This window comes from Labrus mixtus, chromosome 12 (assembly GCF_963584025.1).
Source record: "Labrus mixtus chromosome 12, fLabMix1.1, whole genome shotgun sequence".
Classification (NCBI taxonomy): domain Eukaryota; kingdom Metazoa; phylum Chordata; class Actinopteri; order Labriformes; family Labridae; genus Labrus; species Labrus mixtus.
In genome coordinates, this window is record NC_083623.1 from 16521632 (window position 1) to 16545131 (window position 23500).

General features: G+C 40.6%; 1 protein-coding gene across 2 annotated transcripts; it reads right to left on the reverse strand.

Moving 5' to 3' along the window:
• Nucleotides 1-693: 693 nt before the first annotated feature.
• tmem200a (transmembrane protein 200A) lies at nucleotides 694-23351 on the reverse strand. 2 transcript variants are annotated; one of them, XM_061052342.1, is made up of 5 exons: nucleotides 23216-23351; nucleotides 6581-6715; nucleotides 6052-6335; nucleotides 5696-5859; nucleotides 694-3882 (listed from the first exon to the last, which is right to left on the reverse strand). In XM_061052342.1, exons 2-5 carry the CDS (start codon nucleotides 6706-6708, stop codon nucleotides 2788-2790), a joined length of 1671 nt encoding a protein of 556 aa, XP_060908325.1. In that variant the 5' UTR covers nucleotides 6709-6715; nucleotides 23216-23351; the 3' UTR covers nucleotides 694-2787. The 2 variants fall into 2 exon arrangements, with proteins under 2 accessions (XP_060908325.1, XP_060908324.1); XM_061052341.1 differs by lacking the exon at nucleotides 23216-23351 and adding an exon at nucleotides 18805-19571.
• Nucleotides 23352-23500: the final 149 nt, after the last annotated feature.

The window sequence follows — 23500 nt, forward strand, 5'->3', positions numbered from 1 at the left end:
GTATTAGTATTTTGCTATTCTGCTGAAATTCTTAATTCAAGTAAAAAAATAAATGTTAGAGGTGTCTTTAAACGTTTACTGTAAAATTAAGCAGCATCACTTTTATTTTAAAGTCCTACTGAAATCACTTAATTGTCTCTTATTGTAGGTAAAAAGTTGAACGTGTTTTTTTTTAAAGGTATTTTTAATAGTGTTTCTGTAGATAAAAGGCCTCGGAGAAGTACTAGGTTTGTGATTTTGCAGATCAAGAACATCACCAGCATGTAACTGTACCAAAATGACATTAGCAGGTCTGTTTACATGCTGTTTAATGAGCTGCAGCTGAGCAGCTAATTAGCTCTGTAGCCTGCAAACTGACATTAGCGGAGCACTTTCCCCCCCCCCCCACACACAGAATGTTTTAGTCACTCTTTGAACAAGATAAGGTGCTGCATGAACATGTGTGTCCATGTCTGTAAGACAGATAAGAAGACCTAAGCAGAAGAGGTAATGTCAGATGTTGTTAATGAATAGAAGATGTGAATGCAGCCAAGCAAAGATTTAAGTTGGATTTAAAAGTCCCAGCGTCCTGGATGTATGCTTATATAATGTTGGCTTGATTGACAAGTCCTCCTTGTGTGATACCAATCATTTATCAAGCATTCGTCAAGAAGAAGTGCTTCAAGTTTGAGTATCGGCTTTAAAATGTAAATCATTTAGTGTTTTTTTTATGACTGAGAAATGTTTGGCAGCTTAAGACGGGTATACTTCGTTCCCTGGTGAAGATGTGCCTTCATTACTTGAAGCATTTAATTGGCAGTTAAGTGTTTAAATAAGCATCATGGATGAACTGTATAATCATTTGTTTAAGCCTCAGTTTGTCATACTTCTGGTCTTCTTCAAGTCCATAAATATTCAAATATGGGGGATTTGTCTTATAATGAAGTTTGTTTATATGTATATTTATGGGCATATCCTGAGATAACAGTGTCCAGTCTTTTCTACCAGAGTATGAACTTTAAACCCCTCAGGCAGAGCCATGGACAGACATTGTTACTTCTTTTTTTCATTAGCATAGTAAAACTTGTTTTACTCTAGCATTTGGTAAAGGGCAGCAATATTATGACTGCGAGGCAACATTGACTCTGTTATTGTATTTTGTAGTCTGGCGTCTTCATTTTAACTCGATTTGTTTGACTTTGGTCTTTGTGTGGATCTCTACATCTGTTACAATCTGAAGATCAGACACTCAAACAACAAACAAAACCCAACCTTAAAGCAAACACCACGTCTTATATTCATATCTTTTTAGAGCTTTTGGACTGTGTTTACTCTTGGAAAGTGTAATGTCTTGTTTTAGTCACTGCAGGTTTCTCTATGTGAGGTCCGAGCCAAACCATCATTTTTTAGTATTATACAGATACTAGATAACAGTAGCTACATTTTAAATAGGATCCATGCACTGCAATTTATTTTTAAAACTGAATTACTTGAAAATAAAACACCTTGCTAAAATGAGAGATTAAATACTAAAGAGCTTTTAATTGGAAACTAATTTAAAAAATATTACATTTGTATAAAAGGGTAATGCTGTAGCTGTGACAGGGCACATGGGAACAAGTCAAAATAAGGTCTTGCAAAGATGACCTACTATGTTGATCACAAAGCATCACCTGCATTATCCCATCACCCCCCATCCCATTTTCAAGCCTGCCGCAGTTTCGCCAGATGGCTGTTCATCATGAACCTGGTTGTGCACAAGATGTCTGCTTCTTAAAACGAAGTTTTTTCTTGCCGCTGTAACTTTGCTAAATGTTGCTAAAAGTGCTGTGCTCATGATGGCTTAACGTTTGGTCTTTGTAAAATAAAAAAGAGTAAGGTCTTTTACCTGCTTTTTAAAATGTCTCGAAATATTTGTTATGAATTGGCGCTCTACATATAAAGAGCTGATTTGATTGATAAAGATTGATATTGCAAATTAGAATAGAAGGCCTGACTCGAATTCAAGCCTGAGTAAAAATAAAGGCCTGGTACTTTCTGCAGAGAACTGAAGAGTTCTAAAAAGTCCTGGTCACTATTTAAGGAAATACTGTATTTGTTTTTGTGTCAAGATCAGTCGTTTAGTGGAAGAGAAAAAAGATAATTATCAGCCTCAGTCTCTTTATAAAGCCTCATTGCACACTTTATTTTCATCTCTGGTGCCCTCCAAGCAAAGATTGTTAATATAACTATTTTTGAGCTTCTTCTCCTCTGATATTAAACCGACCGTGCTCGTTCCTCAGTTTTTTACCCTCTACCTTGTTTTAAAAGATTCACCTTGGTGTCTCTGTTTCCCACTCAGAAAGGAACTTGCTCAAAGCAATGACGGTGTGTCCTTGATTTCACCAGCAGCTTTTCAAGTAAAAACCTTGAAACACTTCACCAAAAGCAATTTTCAAAACCTGTTATAAGGAAACAGCATCAGCCTATACTGACTGTCAAGGCTTGAGATCATGTTAAATCTTTATTAGAACTACGTTTGTATAAAGCAGACGGGTGATGTAATGTCATTTATTTATTGATCCCTGTAGGAAACTTGTCTTTCCACTTGCCTCACTCAACAGAGGTCAGGGTCAGGTCTGGACCTGCTGCTGTAGCCATTTAGTGTCTCAGCATAGATCGTCCGACACTCACTACTGTCCTTCCTTCAGTTCAGGAAAAAAAAACTTTGAAGCAACATTTGAGTGTTTCTGGTAAAAGAGTGGAGCTGTTTAAGTCATGAATTTAAAGAAAAAGAGGAAACCACCATACAACCATTGGTCCATGACCTCAGAATCGAGTCTCTGAGCTTCCCCTCTTCAGCGTGCTGCTGTTAAACTCGTCGTGCTCAAAGCTCAGATTATTATGCGACCTCGATATCATCAGTAGCTTCTCCCGCTTGCTGTAGTCGCGCCTTGCAGTCACATCCAACTCCAACAGCCGCTCCCCCCCTTGCTCCTCCCTGTCCTCCAGCCGTGTGTAGCCTTTACTGCTGTTACTGCGACTGCTATTGCTGCGGTCGAGGCGGGGCCAGCTGGGGTGCTTCCGTTGCTCCGGGTTCACACTGAGCATGCTCGGCCGACGCTCCAGGTCCAGAGATTTGGAGTGGCTGCTGAGCATGTGCAGTGAAGAGTTGGAGCCAAAGTCAGTCCTCGCTGCTCCAGGGGAGAGCCAGCAGCCTGAGGGAGCAGGGGAGAGGGAGGAAGAGGAGGAGCAATGGGAGGATGAGGAGGCGGAGTTACTCCGGTGGAGGCCTGGAGGTTTGGATGCCTTGGCAACAGATGCTACAGGAACCACCAGAGACTCCATCGAGCTCAGAGGCTGTGACCTTTCCCTGTCTCTCCTCTCACCTCCTCTTTCCTCCTCAGTAATCGCCTCCATCTCCGGCTCGTCAATAACACAGTTGTTGAGTTTGATGACAGGGAGCGTAAATGCAGAAATTGAGGAGGAGACAATAGAGCGAGCATGGTGTCCTCCTCTCTCACCATCTCCATCCACTGACCACTGGTGACGCACAGAATCCGAGTGAACCAACCCAAGTCCGTGATTGTAAAAGGGGCGATCTTTGTAGAGCGGTGCCAGTAACCCAGCAAAACTACAATCCAACTTCACCTGGGACCTGTTTCTGTGAAGCTCCTCATCCCCTAACAGCACCTCCTCCTCCTCGGTTGAGCCCCCAACCCCTCCGGCGATGCTTCCGGCCCGAGAGGAGAAAGCGAGGAGGGAGTTGCTGGCTAACCGTGCTGCGCTATCACCTCCAAATCCTCGAAGATCCCCGACGTCTCTCGAGTAGATGCTGTTGCGGTGATAGTGTTGCTTTTGCTCCTTCTGCCTGAGGCGATGGATGTCAATGACGGTGGAGTACATGTCTCTCATATGGATTATCTAAAGCCAAAGAGAATAGGTTTAGTAGAAGCAAAAGTGTTTACCTTTGGATTACCCGAGTGTGTTGAATGTGTTCAATAATACATTTCATTACATGGCTGTGGTGTTGAATACTCCACTCTGTTTGGTTATTAAAGGTCTATTATTTTATATCAGACCTCTTTTTTAAAAAAACAGATTGTTTTTAGGGACTCAGTTCTTACCCAGCCTCATCAGAACCACATTTAATCATATTTGTTTGAAGAAAAAGTCTTGAGCTTGAACTCCAACTTATGAGTCAACAACTTTGCAGATGACATAAATGAAATAAAAGACAGAACACAGTTTGGACTGTTCACGTTTTTCAGGATTTGTTAATAGAAAAGAAAAAGACCACAGATGACTTTACAGTCATAGGGATGAAAACCTAAATCAGTTATCACGCTAATTTGTGCGGCCCCATTTAGCTCACTTGTTCAACAATGGAAATATTTGCCTGAAGGTCTAACAGCGAAATGGACTATTTTTAAGTTAACCCTTGCCATGGAAGACGTTCTAACTGAGTGAGTTTAGGGTTGGGACAAAATATCAATATGGCAGTATATTTTCATCCTGACTCATCATGTAATGCAATTATCAAATTTCTAGGTTTCAAGTATCAATATTTTCATTAAGAAAAGTATGACGCTCTAAAGATTTTTCCTGCCAGTTTGACAAATCGTATGACTGTACGGTGGGGTTTACGACATGACTGAGGGTAATGTGTAAAGAAGCTGACAGCAGAGTAAGAGAAGACGAAGAAGAAGCAGGATAATGTCAGACAGCAGTGAAAAGAAGTTAAAGCATGATAAGAGGTTAAAGTTGCTGTAAATATATATTTATCCAGCACTTTACCTTTTAATGGGCATTTTTTATTTGTCAATTAACCCAATATCACGATGCATCATTATATTTTTGTCTTGCAAATATTAGTTATCGAAGAATTGCTATATTGTGATATTGTTATCGTGGGCTACGCATCGTATCTTATGATGATATACCTTGAGATTAGCAACCCTAAGCAACCCTAAGGGACTATTTCTTTTGGCACAAGAAACGTCAATAAAGCCATTACATGGTATAACATTTTGTGTAGTTTGAAGATCATTTTCAAAGAGTATTTCTTTTGAAACTTGCTTTATATTAAGCTGGATAGTTAACACTTAGTTTTATTGTAGAATTGAACCCAAACAGGGTCATGTAGGACCCAACGCAAAGCAAAAACAAACTGTATATTTTCCCCTTAAATAACCATTCTTACTCCATTGTTGGGTATCTGTATGTGTGTTTTCTGGATGGATTTGACCTTGGAATACATGGATTACCTGAAAGTGGAGAAGGGAGGAGGAGGAGGAGAGGTGTAATCGAATCAAAGAAGAGGGCATGAGAGTAGAGGAAATGTGATCAGGGGAAAATTGCAGAGATAAGACGGGCTGGAGGTTGGCAGAAATATGATTTGCATGTTAGTTATGCAGGGATGATGAATAAAGATGACTGTCTGCTGTGTGCATGCCTCTCATTTTGTAGGGATTGGAGGAGGAACAGAATGAGAATACAGGGTGGGGTAAGAATATAAACTACTTACTGTAATTGACTCAAGGTTAGTTTCTGTATAATTGAAAAATGTGTTCGAAATATTTTTCATAACTTTTTTAACTCTGTGTTCTTCAAACACAAGATTCTTAAACCCTGCAGGCAATACTAATTCTGTTAAGTGTTATCTTTTTGGTAAGAAGACTCAAAAATGATTGGAAACTCGAGCATTCAGTTATTGGACACCTCATTTGAGCCCTACCTTAGTTTCTCTGTCTCTGTTTTCGTGGAGAATGGCGTTGGCACAGATGAAGATGAAAATCCCAATGCCCATGGTGAAAGGCCCGAACATCTTCATCCTCTCAGAGTGACGATGCTGTTCCAGAAACCGCATCAGAGCCCCCCCTGTCTGCTTGGAAGGCGTATCTACATGCAAAAGTAATAGAATGTGTGAGCAGTTTAAGGTCATCACTTTGAGACTATGACTATGGAAGCAGAAAGAAAAGGAATTCCATCTCAACTCAATCTGGAAAGTTTTTTTATTTCAATGTAGGATTGTCACCTTTGAGATGAATGGAATAAGATGACCCCATTTCACACTTCTCTCACGTCTCTTACCCTGCACATGACTAGCATTGGAGTTAGCTACATCTCCGTCCATCACGGCCATATTGGCTCCATTTCCTTCAGATGTTCCTCCCGCTCCTCCAGCAGTTGCTGTCTTAGATCCTCCTCCAGTTGGGGATTTCGGAATGGTTTGACTGTGCGGCCAGTAACCGAGTGTGGCCATCCCGATCCCCACCGCCAAGATGACCAGTCCCAGGAGAAGGAAAAACCCAGAGGCAGAGTAGAGACGGAGCCTACCGCGTACCACAACAACATCAGTGCGTCGTTTCCGCTTCCTAAAAAATGAGTACAGTATTGAAGGAAAGCAATACCAACACATGGTAAATTAAAAAATGTTGGCGTACAATGGCATACAACTTAAGAATTCTCATAAACCTTAACACACATTTAAGCTAGTGTTTCTTGTAAATCAGTTTGAGACTTCAACCAGCTTCCTGTTGCCCAAAGTAGGTAACAGTTGTAGGTGAAGCTGATTTTGGATTTTATTTCTAGATAATTAATATTTGCAAAAATAAATCACCTTGGGGCAGACTCTGTTGCAGGGTTCCCCAGCCCTGGCGATGATGGTATGGGCCGGTGCTGGGAGCGGGCAGAGTCCTGGCGTTTAAGCTTAGCCAAGCCTGTTAGCACGCCTGCTGCTGCAGTCATTCTTTACCTGCAGATACATATGCAGAAATAATCGAGCAATGCGTTTAACATTCATTTTGTGTTCAGCATCTGTTGGCGTTCTGTGTGTACTGCCAAGTCACTAAACTACAAGAGCTTCTGAGCGGGTTCTTGCCGTTTTGTTTGGTCGTTTGTTCACACATTCAACAAGAAACAACTCTCAAACAGCTGCAGACATCCATTCGGTAGAGGCTGATTTGCACATAAAACATTTTAAACAACATTTTTAAAATCAGGATAGGGAGGCACATCTTCACTTTAGTATAAACAAAGTCTCTCAGGAGCTCTGAATACAGGAGGTGTAAGTCAGATAATATTCTACATCACTCACAAATGAGCAGATTGAAGCAGTTCCAGAGATCACAGCTCTATTTGTCTCAATTTACACAGACGTGCCACCTCGTTCTTTTTTTGTACAGGGAAAGTGTGTCAGACTTCTGGATGTTTCTACTGCTTGTTTGAGAAAGGGCTGTTTACAATACAGCATTGATGAGGATCTGAGCACAACAACAACAAAAATGTACACACTGTACAACATCTCTGTTTACTGGTGATGTTTTGTTGTTACCTGTCAGCCCTTCAGGGCCACGAGGCGTGTGTGGATGTGTGTGCACACTGCACATAGTCATACATTCAGCCCAGCAGAGTGTTTGTTTACTGAGTTCTTCCTGTGTGCAGGGGAGAGAAACTCAGGAAATAGGGATGATGAGAAATGTAGGAATAGAAGCAAACAGACACAGAGACAAACACGCACGACTTGGGCTTATTTTCAGTCTTTTATAGATTTGATTGCATGTCTGTTGTAATTTATGCAGTTTTGGTTGTTGTGTACATCATTGATATTAATATGGAAATATAGTGCTGCTATTCTGACATAATACTAAAATGAATCATAGTCTCTGCTCACCAGCTGCTTAGATGTCTATAAATAGTTATTAAGATGAAGAGGGCTTAAACAAACACAGGCTTATTTCAGGAGCCTCATTTATGTTTAAATGCCTGTTAATCTGGGCTCACATGAACATTAGCATTGTCCTGTTGAGCACTAAGAGGATTAAAATGACTGTGTTTGATGCTGAATACCCAAGGTACATTGTTTGAATGGAATTTAAAGTATCCCTCTGCGGAGTTATTACCGTCAAAGTAAAGTTCTCTTAGGGTCAGGGGAAAGACAGTAGAACACAAAACGAACAGCCAATGGAGCAACAGTGTGTTGAAACTGTAAAACTTCTTGCTCCCTATAACATTTGACCCACTGCTGTCACTAGACACACTACAAGCAATGTCTTGTTATCTTGAGTGAACATAGAAAGTTTCAATTTGAAGTAGACGAATGAAGAAAATCACAACTCTGTCTTATCAAATCGAACGATATTAAGACTCAAGTGGGAAGTTTTCTCCCAGATAATTGCCTGCTAAGACACTAGTTTCACAGCTGCATGAATTTTCGTAAGAATGAGATTGCAATGTAATAGTGATAATAGATAATAGTTTCAGTTAGAAGCAAATTAATGCAGTTATTGTGATGTGTCATTTTCTGTTGAAACAATTCATCTTATTTTCATCGTCTGGTGGCTCGATAAACACGTTGATAAAAAAGTGTCTGAGAAGCAGTAACAGGGGAAAAACACCTGTAGGTTAAATGCAAACACCTCATCATAGAAACCTTCGATCTTTCAGATTGAGCCATTAGGAATGGGCCTTATATTCACAACATTTGGCCAGTCAGATGAAGCTTTAGCTTCAGCTAGCATGCTACCCTCAGATTACTGGATGTCAATTTGTTTGCAACTAAACTATTTGAGCTTGATTATTCACTTCTGCAGCACTTTATTTGACTTAATGACCTTATCTGTGTTGTCTCTGAACTGTTTCAGCCGCTCATGGCTCAGTGTTGAAGTTCCTTTGATTTTCACTTGAGCTGTGGATTCTCAGTGTCTATATTTCGGACATTTTCCTTTGTGTATCTGTAGCGTCTTAATGCCTGCTATATATACTTATTTTAATATTTGTAGCTGCTTATTGTCCCCCCCCCCCCCCCCCCCCCAACTTTGTAAGTTAATCACTTATCGTAAGTGTTGAAGGGAAATAAAAACTACAAGGATGTGCAGATTGATGTCGACCTCTGAAAATAGGTAACAGGTGGCTTAAGTGTGATATGTTTTTTTTTCTTCAATCAAGCTATGCACTGACATGGAGCTAGATAAAACATATTCATTAGGAGAATTTTGATGAATGCTCATTTGCATTGCTTCCATTAAGGAATCAGTTTCATCATTTGTCTTCGCTTTCTCTTCTCTTGGCAAACAAAATAAAGCGGTTGTATGTTTGGATATCACTCTGGCAGCATATTCTCAACACAGCTTTATTAATTAAAGAATATTTATTTGGTAAACAGTGAACGTAACAGGATAAAACAGATTCAGCATGGGAACGAGAACACACCCATGACCTTCCTCTTTCTGTTTTTACATTTCTCTCTCCCTCCTTGCTCCCGCCTCTCACTCTCTCTCTCTCTCTCTGTGTCTCTCTCTCTCTCTGTCTCTCTCACTCTCTCTGTCTCACCCTCAGTCTGTGGGCTAATACATTCTGGTTGTGACCCTGAATAATTTTATCTTGCCTTCACTTCCTTCTTCTCCAGCTTTCTTTGTCATCTTATCTCTCTCTGTTTGTCTTCTTCCTCCGCCTTCCCTCCATCCTCCCAGATCTATTTTTAATTTGTCTCTAATTTTAATTTTCTTTTACTTGGTCACTCGCCTCTCTCTCTTGCTTCCTTCTTCTATTTTCTTCCACATATCTCAAAGCAATAAAGCCTACTTTAAGATTCAGAGTGAGACAAAGCTTTTAGTAATCAAAGTAAGTCTGAATCACACACACACAGCCAGACGCCCTCTCCTCCCACCCTCTTTTCTCCCTCTCACGTCTTAATGTATTTTTCATGTCAATCATCTTTTTTCGGTAATACCACTGCAGAAAAGTGCTCGACCACAGATGGTGAATCACACAGGGACAAACACAAGCAGACACTTTTTCTCGGGCTTTCTCAGCGTTCCCTCTCGATCTGTCTCTCGCTGCTCTGTGTGCGTCAAACAGGAACCCACACAATGTTCGAGAGCAGGGGGGAGAGAGTTCCTCCGTTTACTAAGAGGGATGGATGGAGGATAGAGGCAGGGAGGAGAATAAAATGAGAGGAAAGGATGACAGAATTTACATTATTGCACCTACCTGGGCGCAACACTCAGTCATCAGCAGATATTTAAAAGTCTACAGAGTTAAAAACAAGTGGTAGATGGAAATAAGATGAAAAAGACCCCACAATAAATACGTTTACAGCGCTATTTCTGTCAAACAAGACGGGATAGAAGGCGTAAACAAGCCAAGTGCATCTGTACTTTTAACAATGGGAGAAAGACTACAAACACCTGCATTAACAGACGCCCCAGCAGCCCCTAATGAGACAGCACTCAGGCTCTGAAATGACAAGGCTTTCTACTTAGGAGACCGTTACTATTCTGTAACCCTGCTCCACATCCAATCAGTGGGTCTGAACTGGGTGTGAGCCAGGCCTGTATGATATAGGGAGAACTTGTGACCTGAGAAACGATGTTCAAAAACTGAGATGACAATAAGTTGTGCAAAAACAAACATACAAGAAAACATTGAAGTGCATGTGCACATTAGCTATCAAGTTACAGTGCTTGTGTCTGACTGCAGTTCTGCATGATTAACATTATGTTTGTGACCTTCATACTTAATCCAAAATAATGCCAAATAAAACAGTATAGTTTTTTATTTGATTTATATTCAAACAATCTTTTGTAATGTCTTCACTGCACAGTCAGTCGGTTATTGCATGATGATGAGATTGTGGTTTCTAAGTGCAGCACTTGCAGCAAATCTCTGCTCTTGCATGCTGAACATGTTCAAAAAGAGATCATTCCGAATCAAATTTGTGCATTGTCTTTTAATCTGTTAAAACATCACTGTGATCATGCACAGATTGTTGAAATATTAATGATTCCCTTTCCTCCTCAAATCAGATAAAACTTATAAATAATGCGACATCCTCTGCTCCATTTTCCCTGTTGCTGCTTTAATGAGCAGTCTTCTAAATGAGTGTTTAATGATTTATGAATTAGCCTCCATGTGATCACCTTAATGTTGTAATGACTAAACTGCTTTCGCTGTTAAACATTACAGCAGGAAAGCTTTTAAAACGATTAAATGTAACTGTCCCCCACAGGGATTACATTTATTCTGTTACTGAAGAATTTGAACATTCAGAGCAGCTCTGAAAAATGAATTTCCTTTTTTCAAAAACATCACATCTTTGCAGCAGAGATTCCCCCCTCGCTGCACTGTAACACCTCCTCTGTGATTTCCTCTGAATGTGTTGCATCTTTCAGAGAGGAGATGCCTTTTGTAGCACGATAACGACAAGTTACCTATCTATAGGCGACATCATGTGATGCATTGTCCCTATAGCAACTACTGTACATGTGCTGCTGCTAGGTGACATGTTTCTATAGCAACTACCAGCTGTGTGCAGAGGAATGTCAGGTATATCATTCAACACAAAATTTGAATAACAAAGGGGCGTTTCTCATGTGTGTTTTCAGATTATTTTGTCCTTTTTTAAGTGCAGATATTGGGTAAAACAAAAACACCTTTAGGCCAAATTTTAAGGTTTAACTCGGCCTCTACATCAGCTAACGGAGGTGTCACTGTGGGGGATGGGGAGAAAGGAGGAGGAGAAAGCAGAGGATGCCAGAGTAGGATTGATAGGACACTGGCAAGAAGAGGCGATGGACGAGGGAAGACAACATGGAAGAAGTGAGAGGGTTAGAGCAACAGAGGGTTTGGCAAGAAAGGTGTTTGCGAAGAAAAAAAAAAACTACATTTTATGCACTTTCAAAATGAATGCGTTAGCACCGTGTTCAGGGTGTTAATTACACCATTTTCTGCAATTTCTGTAAAAGCTCTATTATTGTCTTTTAGAGAAATGATGGAGAATGTGGATAAGGAAAGCGATCAGGACAGGTGAGGCTTAAAGGATAAAAAGAGGAGCATAGTCAGGGGATGCTCAAAGAGGAAATAAGTGACAAATCAGGACCAGAGGAAGTCAGCAGGTGGGGCAAGACAAGGAGGAAGAAGAGAGAAAGTGCTTTTATCCACATGGAACAAACTCTAGAGGCTTTAGAAAAACACTGAAAAAAGTCAACTCAAATGACTCACTTCAGTGAACTGCATGCCAACACGTCATGGAGATAGGCGTCTAGCATGGACTGAAATGTAAAGCAGTTTTTAAGCAGACATATAAGAGAGGAATGAGAAGGAAGAGCAGGAAGGAGCTGGATAGAGTACAGTAACATCAGGTCATGTGTTTTTCTTTGCGTCATGAGCTGCTCAGTTAAGGTTAGCTGAGGCCAAAGAGCTCGTATTAATGAGAAAAAATGTACGGGAGAGCGAAAGCCCCCACCACCCCCAGCCCCCCTGCTGCTGCAGTTAAGGTCAGCTGCGATATTGTGAAGAATGAAATACCACGCTCAAAAAAACCTCTCTTAAATTATTTTTTATTTTTATTTTCTTCTTCGGAAGTTTTCATTGTTTTCCAATTATTTATAGTTTACAAAACACTTAAACACACTCTACATTCTGCCATATCAAAAACTGACAGAGATAATCAAGGATTGGGCACACAGTGAACATCACTCAGCATTGGTACATCCTGTTCTTGACACTGTTTCTAACCTGTTATGCTGAAACAAAGAGACCGTCAAGTGTTTTAATGCCCGGGTCAAACGTAAGTATACTTCACTTCAAAGTACACCTACACATCTGTCAAGCACTATGTAACAGACAGAGTGCAGGCTGGTGGAAAAGAGCAATAAGGGCAATATTTGACATTTTATTTCATTTTTTTATTCAAGTCAAACCTCACATCGCAATCATTCTTGGCAACAGATGCCATATCTGCCATGTCAAGAGAGTTCATGAATGTTTGTGTGCATTACAAAGCTGTGCAGTATACTTAGTATATTTCATTATCTAATATGGTTTATGAACTGTATGTTTTGCATGGTTAAAGTACAATGTAGAGCTTGACTGATATCAAAATGAGCTGATATATTTTTATTAAAGTTTAAAATATGGCAGACTTATAACACCCCCCTAAAAAGGTGTCATTGCATGCCTTGTACAGCAAAGTGAACTCCATCATCTCCATGCTCTAAGTGCTGTCTCCAGTGCAAGTAATAGAGCACTGCAGCTGAACAGAAGGTGGTCTATATTTACATTCATTGATGTTGTGTTGTAATGTTAAACATTCTTTAGTAAAGTTATTTAAAGCAACAGCATGCAACGCGATTTAATCATATTTAGAGATAGTTTAAAAAACAAACATCTTGGTCTGAGTCAAACAACCATTCAGGGTTAGCTTTCACATGACTACTAGCCATTCAAAGCAATGACTTGTGACAGGATTTCTCTCGCGCGCTCTCCTCGCCTCTGTGGTGCTAAGAGCAAAACAGCAAAGCGGCACGCACCTGTTGCTACTTTTTCATTTTTCTGAGATGTTTATTGATTGGCTGTTAGTGTTTCTAACCTTTGAGCCTGACACAACCAGCTGAGTGGTTTGCAGTGAAAACGGCTGGCATGCATGCTTGTTGCATCATTTGGTTGGAGGGACGGCGTGCTAAGAGCGAGAGGTGGAAGATTTTTTAACGTTCCTTTCTGCCACTTTAAGAAAGAAATGATGTATGAACTATTATAGGAGGCTACAGCAAAATGCATAGTTTAAGATTTGACAGAATAGTGGACTTAGTACTTAAAGATAGTTTTTGAATGTTTGTGATAATGGCCTACACGGTTGTTTTTGCAGGTCTCAGCCCATTGAACACAAATTGTGTACAATTTGTTACTTTGATCAGTCATTCACTTTATCTAATGAGTTCTAAGAGGAAATGCAGTCCTAATGACAGCCAGTTTGAGGAAATCCTTTTAAAGTGTGCTCCAAAAAAGCCACAAGACCAACGAATTTAAATAGAAAAAGTTGACACGATCTTGTGAAATGTGTTTCTCCTTTCGGCCCTTCTGGGTTTTATTTTTCAGATGAAATAGCTAACAAATGTGATGCTTTTGGCAGCAGAATCTGGATCATGGAAGAGTATTCCAAACTCACACTGTTGTAATTATATTACCACGCAATGATATCTCAACTAGGACAAACATTAACAGCTTCTGCAAAGGATAATCTTCCCCAGAAATGTCAACAGGAAGTGAAGATATGAGGCCCATATGGAAGAACTTCACTTGATCCTTCAAAGATCATTTTTCTGCTTCACACAGCCATATGTGACAAGAAATCTATAATTAAGAGATGAGATGATCTGTGACACAAAGCATGGACATGGATCATGACATGCCTTACAGCAGGAACTGTTTCTTTTTAGATCACACTACTGATTTACTCTGTTGACCCCTGAAGTGAAATTCTGTTTGCTGTAGCAAAAAGGTCAGAGGTCAGAGTCAGCTGCAGGGAAACAACCCACAGTGTCTTGATGAAACAAGACAATGGATAACTCTACTGTCCAAATGAATCCTCCAGTAGAAGCTGATTGTTTTTCTTTTTGTACTCCTTATGTAACACCGAGGTGCATTGAGTTGAGGGTGTAATTAATGTATGCAGAGGTTGATGCTGTGTTCCCCAACAGATCCCAGCCCACATGCAGCCACCTTCACAAACCAGTACATGAATCCTGACATGCTCCTCACTGACCACAATTTAATATATTGGGCAGGAATCTCCATCTTGGATTAACCTTGAGGTCTGCATTGAACATTCATGTTTGCTGGAGGAAAATAATTCTTACTGGGATCATTTTGAGTAAAAAGAAAAACTCTGTGAATAAGACTAAACAAGAATGCAACATTACTGCTTTCCTACATACATTCCATAGACGGCAGCCTGGCATGTGTTGATCTGTGTCATTTTGTTGTGAAGGGTTTTGTAGGAAATAACATGTCTATCATGCTGCTCGCTTACAAAACAGCGACAAAAACGGCTCCTCCTTACTTTAACTCTCTCATCCAGGTCTACACTCCCTCCCGCCCACTACGCTCTGCCAGTGAAAGGCGTCTGATCCAACCTTCACAACAGGGTCCTAAGTCTCTGACTAGACTCTTCTCCTCTGTCGCCCCCCGGTGGTGGAATGAACTTCCAAACTCCATCCGATCTGCAGAGTCCCTCTGCACCTTTAAGAAAAAGCTAAAGACCCAGCTCTTTATGAACACCTACTAACTTAATGATGATGGTCTCAATATTATTGATGATGATGATGGTTGTGACGATTGTTTTTGTTTGATAACGATGACTTATAAGATGGTTTCTATACTGATTAGAGCTCTCAAGAACTGCCGTCAATGTTGTGCTTTGCCTCTGTGTAATGCCTGTCAGCACCTGTGTGTCCAATCAGACTCAAAGCTGATCGTTTGCTCTTACTGACATTGTTCCCCTTTTTTCTAGATCCTTGCTTGTGTTGTACTTACTCTCTGATGTACGTCGCTTTGGATAAAAGCGTTTGCTAAGTGAATTGTAGAATTGTGGAATTGTAGATCATTGAATTAACTGTAGATACACTTAACAGAGATGATCAATAACACTATAGGGAGTTACAGTATTTACGACGACTGCTTTCAGCACAATTCAGAGCCTCGGTACGCTTCTTTTAATCATCTTGGACTTAGGACAAGCGAGTCATCAGTTGAAACACACCTTTAAGCAGCAGATGCGGTAAACACAGACACCAGCTCTGACACGAGGAGCGGGCTGTGCTGTTTGTTCAGTGAGCGTGTAGGTCTGCCTGGCTCTGCTAAGCGGCAGAGTGAACCGTGCAGAAGAACAGGAATCAATCTGAGCTGATGTCTGTCACAAGTCACTCTGTTACTACTTCTATTTACATTGCTACCGCAGCGGATTGAGCTATCGGTGGCATCAGTGTTGCCTTGTGCATGAATTACAATCAAACTTGTGTGTAAACCAGTATTAACGGTAAGGCATAAATCAATGTTGTGTCCGAGACTAATACCAGTGACAGTATTTGAAGCCAGTTTACCGCCCACCACTACAATACGACACCCTAATGAGTGCAACAGAGCACACAGGAAAGTGAGTTCAGTCAGGGGACACCCACCCGAAAGAGGCTTTATCAGGAAAATCACATCTATCTAGTTTGGTATTTTTTTTATGCATTCTCCAGTGTCCACAGTGTTCAGAGTATTGTCTCCTCTAAATGAACCTGATACAGCATCTTGACTGAAGTTATTTTTACGCACAAGACTGCAAGCTGTTTTTTTTTCATTTATTTAAAAAAAAAAAATGTTGATTTTATAATTTGATCACAGGCTCTTCAGCTATCGGAGAAGACCTGAGGAATGGAAGGATCGCTGAGAAAGAGAAAAAGAAGCAGCAGGTCTAATCAACAGATAAACAGATAGTGAGCAGTGTTCGTGCATTACTTCACTCCTGCAGGCTCTCAGTTAGGAGTGAGTCATCTGTCTGCAGAATATGTCACTTTTATGTTTTCTCGCTGACCTTTATACAACACTTTTTTTTGATGCGATCACTCAAGTGTTAAATCCTTTACCATCTTGTTTTTTTTTTTTATCCCCTCATTATTCTGATGATACATACTGTTCTTCTTTTCTTAAGTCTCGCATCCTTCACGCCTCCTGTGATCAATCCAGCCTTACTCAACCTTATTAAGTTTTGAATTGAATCATCGGATGCTCATGCCAGGACTGTGTGCATGTTTGTGTGCGCTCCTCTGCGTGTGTGTGTCTGTGTGTGTGTTTACTGGAGTTAGCCCCCTTTTGATTCTCACTAAATGACTCACTTCATCTTCCCTGCAGTCATTGTTTTTCAGTCAGTCACCCACACTCATCCTGTGCTATGTGTCCCCAACTACTCTGAGGATCTTGTGCCCAAACTGGGGACCTGGGACCATTTTAGGGTCCATGTTTGGATTCTAGGGGCCCTTTTTCACACCCAAGTAGATTCCATTTATATTTTATATTCCATAATGGTTCTTTTTCAATTTGGCCTTGAAAAACAGTCTCAGTTGAAGCAGGAATTCTGTCACAAACTGATCACTGTATGTTCCTCACATGTGGTTCTCTGGGATTAAATCGAGTCAGTGGTTTGCAAGCTCTCTCTAAGGGAGTGACAAAGTAAAGGAACTGCTGACCTAGAGGGGGTTCTAACAGGATTATCCATTTAGAGGTTATCTGTGAGGGATTAGCTCATACATTCCCTGACTTCTTAATGATTCCAAAATTAAACTCTGATAATTTCTGTGAAGATGTTTGGCAGCGACACATGTCTCACTACCAGCCATTTGGCTCAGAGACTTCCTCGTTCTTCAAACAGCTCTCAAGGTGAGAGTTACTCCTCGTTCACTAACATTAGACAAGAGACAGAGTATCTGTACTAAAAACTGCCTCCACTCACATAATGTGTTTGGCTTGTTCTATCTTTAATGTGATGTTTGACCTTCACATGTGCACGGTTTAACACTAGAGGGCTGTTTTTCACATTTAGCATGTTTCTGTGTGTTCACATTATATCTTCAGCTTCAAAGGGTTTTTGTACAACCCACAAATTTGTTACAACCCAACTTGACACCAAGCATGGTTTATTATGTGATTGCAGATAAGGGGAGAAATAATATAACAGGCCAAGACATTTCCATGAGAAGAACTGAGGTTGAGGTTTTACAAATTCAGAAATGTCTTCAATTTAGATAAGACATTTGAAATGAAAGAAAAACACTTCCTGCTAAAAATCATAGTAGTAATACATTAACACTGCAAAATTGCTGACAATAAAGTCAGAATTTCTCCTAAATAACAAATGCAACCGAAAAGCATTGCAACATATCCAGTTATCACAACAGAAAGGCTCCGGGCCTGTAGGGGGAGTGTCGTGTGAAACTGCTTAATTAACGACTGAAGAGAAAGAGGGAGTAAGCAATGCAGTCATTTTGATACTTTGACTTTTTATAGCATCACAAAACTAAAGATGACTCCCAGCAGAGAGTTCTGAGGGTCTGACCTCAGCGACAACTTTTATAATCTAAATCTATGATATTGTTCAAATTTGGTCAATTCCACTGAACTGACTGTTTCTACAGCTAGTGTTACTTTAAGTTGACTCTTGGTTTGGAAGCTTTTGGCTTTTAGGTTTCAATAGCTAAGATAATTATTTCTCCAGGATGTGGACTCTGTGAATTGCAGACATGACGTGCATGGAAGAGGAGCAGGTACACTGACCTATACCTCTGTTGGTCTGTGAGCTGCGTTCACTGTCAAACAGCACACTTCCATTCCTCTAATGGAAATCCTTTTAAACCATGTTTGCCCTTGTTGGCAACTATAAAGTTACACAATATGGAAAGTTGAAGCTCTCAGTGCCCACACACACTAAAAATAGACTTTACAATTAAGTTAGAGAGTCTGGAATTTTTGGATTATTCATTGAAACTTAAAAAAGTATTCTATCAATTGCAGTTTTTTAATGTGCTACGAAACTTCTCGGTGGTATTTTTGAAGCATTGTTAGCATAGATTTGCCAAAGAGATTATTGACTTTTAATAAGTGAAATTCGACCATATAGTTAAAGGCATTAATGTAAAGAAGTCATGCCTCATGGGGCTGCTAAGGTCACCATAACACAGAGAAAGAAAGCAGGCTGACAGAAGTGATCACCTCAAACTAGGCACAGTCCAAAATCAATGTTAATAACACACACACACACACACACACACACACACACACACACACACACACACACACACACACACACACACAGCATAGTGGCTTAACCTATCTACTAAACATTACATTTAGCAGATTAAAAATACATGTCACCCTCTAGTTAAACTTCTTCGTTGATCAATTATTAAACAAAACCTCATGATTTATAGATGAATATAAAGCGACTGTCGAGCTGTCAGCTTGGATTGTTTCATAGAGACTGTTGGTAGAGTTTGATAGGAGGTCACAGACTAGCCTACTTCTTACCTTCGGAAAAAGCCGACTTTCACTGTCACTGTCCCATTAGGCATACAGGGGGATTTGGCTGTAACCCGGGGAGAGAGAAAAAGCCATCCTCCAATTTGAAGGCTACTTCCATAGAGATGCCATGCCAGAGAAAATTAGGATGACAGGAGACAGCTCAGGTCCCATGCAGTGCTTCGTAACAACAACACAGTTCCTTCTTACAGCCAAGATCCTTAATGGAGACCTTGTAATGTCATTAGAACAGTTAGTCTGGATCAAACTGCGACTCTTTAAGTGTCCACTGCGCCGACTTTGGTCCGTGTTAAGCACGTTTTACGCCTTTTGGAGAGTATGCGCGCACAGGGCAACGACGGCTGAGAAACACGCTCCCGATTACGACTGAAGGGAAATCCTTTCACACATTCGGCCTTTTTAATTTACAAAACGCTCAAGATCTTACTCTCCAGCTGAAATTATTCCACATCATCGGGGGGAAATAGACAACAATAGTCGCTGCTCTGATCTCCCTCGTGGCTGTAATGCGTAAAACTGTCGCTTATTCGCGACAAAAAAAAAAACAAAGAGAGAAAAAAACTTGGTTTCCCTTTAAAGAAAAGAGTCAAAAATCAATTAAAAACAACTCATCAGGACTTTGTTCTGATATAATAACATTGGTAGAAGCGCAAAGCGAAATAAAGCGGGATTTTAAGTCCTGTGCGCTGGAGAGAGAGCGAAGCGCCTCCATCCAATTCCTCCAAAGCGCTTCTACGCTTGTGGGAATGTGAGAGGCTTTCACTGAAATGTGTGTGTATGTTTGTGTGAGAGAGACGGGGCGGGGGAGGGGAGGGGGTGGGGGCCTTGTGCGCTCAAGACAAGATGTATGCATGCCTGTTTATTGAGGGAAACAAGGCATCGTGCCATGCTTTTCTTGCGTTTGCAGGGCGCGGACGATAAGAGGGTGCCTGGTTTTAAGAAGGGGGAGGAAGAAGCCTCGTGATGCTTTCTACAGTGGGAAAGAAAAACTGATAATAATCTTGAACACATCTCAGTGGGAGCAGCAGGATGCTGTATTCAGTATCAACTTAAAAAAAAAACCTCAGGACATAACATTCCTGCAGCCCCAAAAGCAGTTTAAAAAAGTCTGTTTTGCTGTTATATTGGCAAGAGGAACTGTTTTTATGTTTATGTAAGATATGCAAGAAAAGGCCCAGATGTTCAGAGTTATCAACATGCACAGGGTGATGTGTTTGATGTGCCAAGAGAAAGAAAGAAAGAAAGAAAGAAAGAAAGAGAGGGGCAGCAAAAACATTGCAGATGTTGGCATGCTGATCATTTCCTGTATTTACATGCTGGGATTGATTCTGTGAAATATGCCAGCTGGGGAAAAGTGAAGACGGAGATTAGGGCAGATATTTTGAACATTAAGACTTAAGTGTGTGAGAGCAAAAAGAGAGAGTTTTATTTGTTCAGGTGGCTGAGATTACGTTAGAAATACAACACCCCTTAGGGTAAAGCTCAACAGCTGAACATACACACAGTCATAACGGCGTTCTTCTAGCGCCATCCTCAACCTTAGACCTGACCATGGCATGCCTGACCTCTGACTCTCCTGACTCCTATTTTAATGCTGCCTCTGTTCATACTGGCACTATACAATACAATAAAAAATTACCAAAAATGACATCAAGCATCACAACTCCGCCCCCCCTCTCCACCATGTGCAGAAATCTGGAGCCCGTTAGATCATAAAAATCCTTATCTTGTTCACACCCAAACCCTGCGTTCTTCTCTCAAGCTCATAGCTCACTTGGGAGTCACTTCCCAATGGTCGGTCAGCTGATGTATTTAACATTCCCTAAAAGCAGAAAGAAAACAAGCTGTAGAGGGCCAGAGAGAGCAGATGCGTGCGAAAATGGGGAGAGGACAACCAAACAAAGCCTTACATTGTTGACTGCTGCATTTTGTGTTTATGAGTCCACCTGGGATTATGGGATTTACAAAATGTGTCGACTTTTTGTGTTATTCTTATTGTAAGCAGCTGTGGACAGGAGTCTCCAGCTCGATAATTAAGGGGGGGCTGTAATTTAATTGAGGAAAGCGTTGCACAGTGAGGAGGTGGAGGAAGGGAGGAGGTGAGGGTAAAAGGTGGAAAGAAGAGAGAGAATTTGTAATTCTGTCCATTTTGATTTCTTTAAATGAGAAAATCATTTGGAAAATGGAAATTTTGATGGAATGGTGGAAACCTTCAGGGGCTATTTTAGGCTCAATGATTGGGTATTTGGACAAAAGTGGGAGGGACACATTTGAAAACTGGGGAATAACTGGGAGCAAGCATTACATATTAATATATTTTTTTAGAAAAAAAGGGAAAAACAAAAGACCATCACAAATCCCAGAAGCAGAAGGATTTCCTCATGTTCCTTAATGTCGTCCAACCAACATTTTGCAATTTAACAATTACTCAATTCGCTGTGATATGGAGCGGAGAAACCCAGTAATCACATTCAGATGCCTTCGTTTGTCTGGAACATGGCTGCAATTATTAACAGAACACTTCTTATCCTTTCTGTCTCCCCTCATTTGTCATGCAAATCTCTTCCTTTTTGTCTGTGCGTTTGTGTGACGTCAAAATCTTCACCACAGACACATTCATGTACACACTCAATGATTATTACAGCCTCTCCGCTGCTAGAAGACGCCTTGTTACCATTTAGGTCAATGAGCCTCAGTGTCGTCATGAGTGTCTCTGTCTCTCTCTGTGAGCTGAATTGATTTTTTAAACAATGTTATTCAGATCAGGAGAAAGACTGGTTTGGTTTTCATGACTCTCTGGACGCAGCAGAGTGTGTTTTAACTCGCTCACTTTCACGAGATAAGAAAGTTCTTTCTTGAATGTTCTCCATCGGCCCCATTTTTCATACTCGCTTATATCAGGTCTGGAAATGATAACATGCTACAGTATATGCTGATATCAAAATGTGCTGCAGCTGTTTCTTTTGTTATAACTGTACAAAAAAAGCTTTCCAGAAATATAGCTTGTCTTATCTTCACTGTGCTCCTTGCGAGATATATGTCTTTGTTGTTTGTGGTTTATTTTGGACTTAATATTTCATAGTGCCTTGAAATCCATCTGACATACTTTGAAGCTTCAAACGTTTTGCAGTTCTTGTCATTTTCAACTCTGCTAAGCTGTTTCTGGGTTTGGCTGAAACAAAGATTTAAGGTCCCCTCTGTGGAGTGGTAAATGGTGAGTTGTTAAATTAATTATGGTCACTTAATTGTTCTTTGTCTAAGTTATTCATATAGCTCAAATAAAAAAGATTAAAACATTTACTTTATCTAAACAATTGACATAAACATTGTGACATTACCTATTAGTTTCTGGACTTCCCTCTTTGGCAGTTACCATCTAGTTTTTGGACTCTACATGGTGGACACAAAGACTGTAAATATTAATGGACGAAGCCTGAGTGACGTTAACCACTCCGGCTTCTAAGGCTGAGGCTCATCGGAACCGAACCGACTATAACTAATCAGACCTATTTTGTTTTTTGTACAAAGCTTTAAACATGTTTATTTATGCTGTAAAATCTGCTTTTTTTTTTACCAGTCGTGTGTTTGTGACTTCTGGTGTTCCTGGAGCCAGCCTCAAGTGGACACTCGACAAACTGCAGGATTTTGCACTTCCACATTGGCTACATTTTTCAAGAACGGAGGTTGCCGCTTGGGTGGACATGGCTTTTGTCCTGATTGACATGAGACCAAATAATGCTACATCCTTAACAATACCCTCTCGAAACCAGAAATCTTGACTGTAAACAGACTGAGATAATACAGGCAGAAGTAGTATTGTTGGATAGGTAGTCTCCCCCTGCTGGCCTTTAGAAAGAATGCAAGTTTAATGTTTGCATTAGCTACAACTATCAGACCTAGACGCTACGTGCACCTCTTTTATAGAGCCTCATGTGGCGCTGCTGGAGTTTGTAACCGTCGGACAAAGAGCTTGGCTAGCTGTTTCCAACTTTTTTATTCTGTAACCATGAGTTTAGTTCATAGGCTGCGTGCTTTAGCTAAATGAAAAATGTTCTAGTCTTTGTCCGCCTGTTTGAAAGCATATGTAGAAATATTCCTTTAATCCCTTGTGGCGATTGTGTGCAATTGTTTTAATGTTATTTGCTTTTCGATATAATTGCAATTTTCACAAATAACAAATAACGGAAACTTTAAATGCAATTCATCATATATGAAGCATGAAGAAATGAAAAGAGAGATCTGTATGATTAGTTTTGTTGTAATAAAAATGTACTACCACACCACACACACACACAGACACACACACACACACACACACACACACACACACACACACACACACACACACACACACACACGCACACACACACAATGGGGGATGAATGGTTATGATGCCTACCTTCTCAAAATGCACCCTACCTCCCACTCCCCCACTCTCCATTGCCATGGTTACAATGATGCAGGTTACCGTGGCAGCCAAGTAAACCCCACGCTCACTCAAAGGCGCACGTGCATCTGCTACACAGACACACAGACGGACATACGCAGGCTGTGACGTTGATGGTTTGAATGAACAGTATCTTCAGATATCAATCTGGAGGGAGGAGGGGAAAGTTGAACTGTCGTCATTCCTGCATTCGCCCCAACTTCAATCTTAACATTTCTATTTTTGATCTGCCTCTAG

Coding starts and splice junctions, on each gene's coding strand:
- tmem200a (XM_061052342.1), bottom strand. CDS start 6,708: ATGACTGCAGCAGCAGGCGTGCTAACAGGCTTGGCTAAGCTTAAACGC. Junction 6,336..6,580: donor GCAACAGAGTCTGCCCCAAG/GTGATTTATTTT, acceptor CTCATTTTTTAG/GAAGCGGAAACGACGCACTG. Junction 5,860..6,051: donor CAATGCTAGTCATGTGCAGG/GTAAGAGACGTG, acceptor TTTTGCATGTAG/ATACGCCTTCCAAGCAGACA.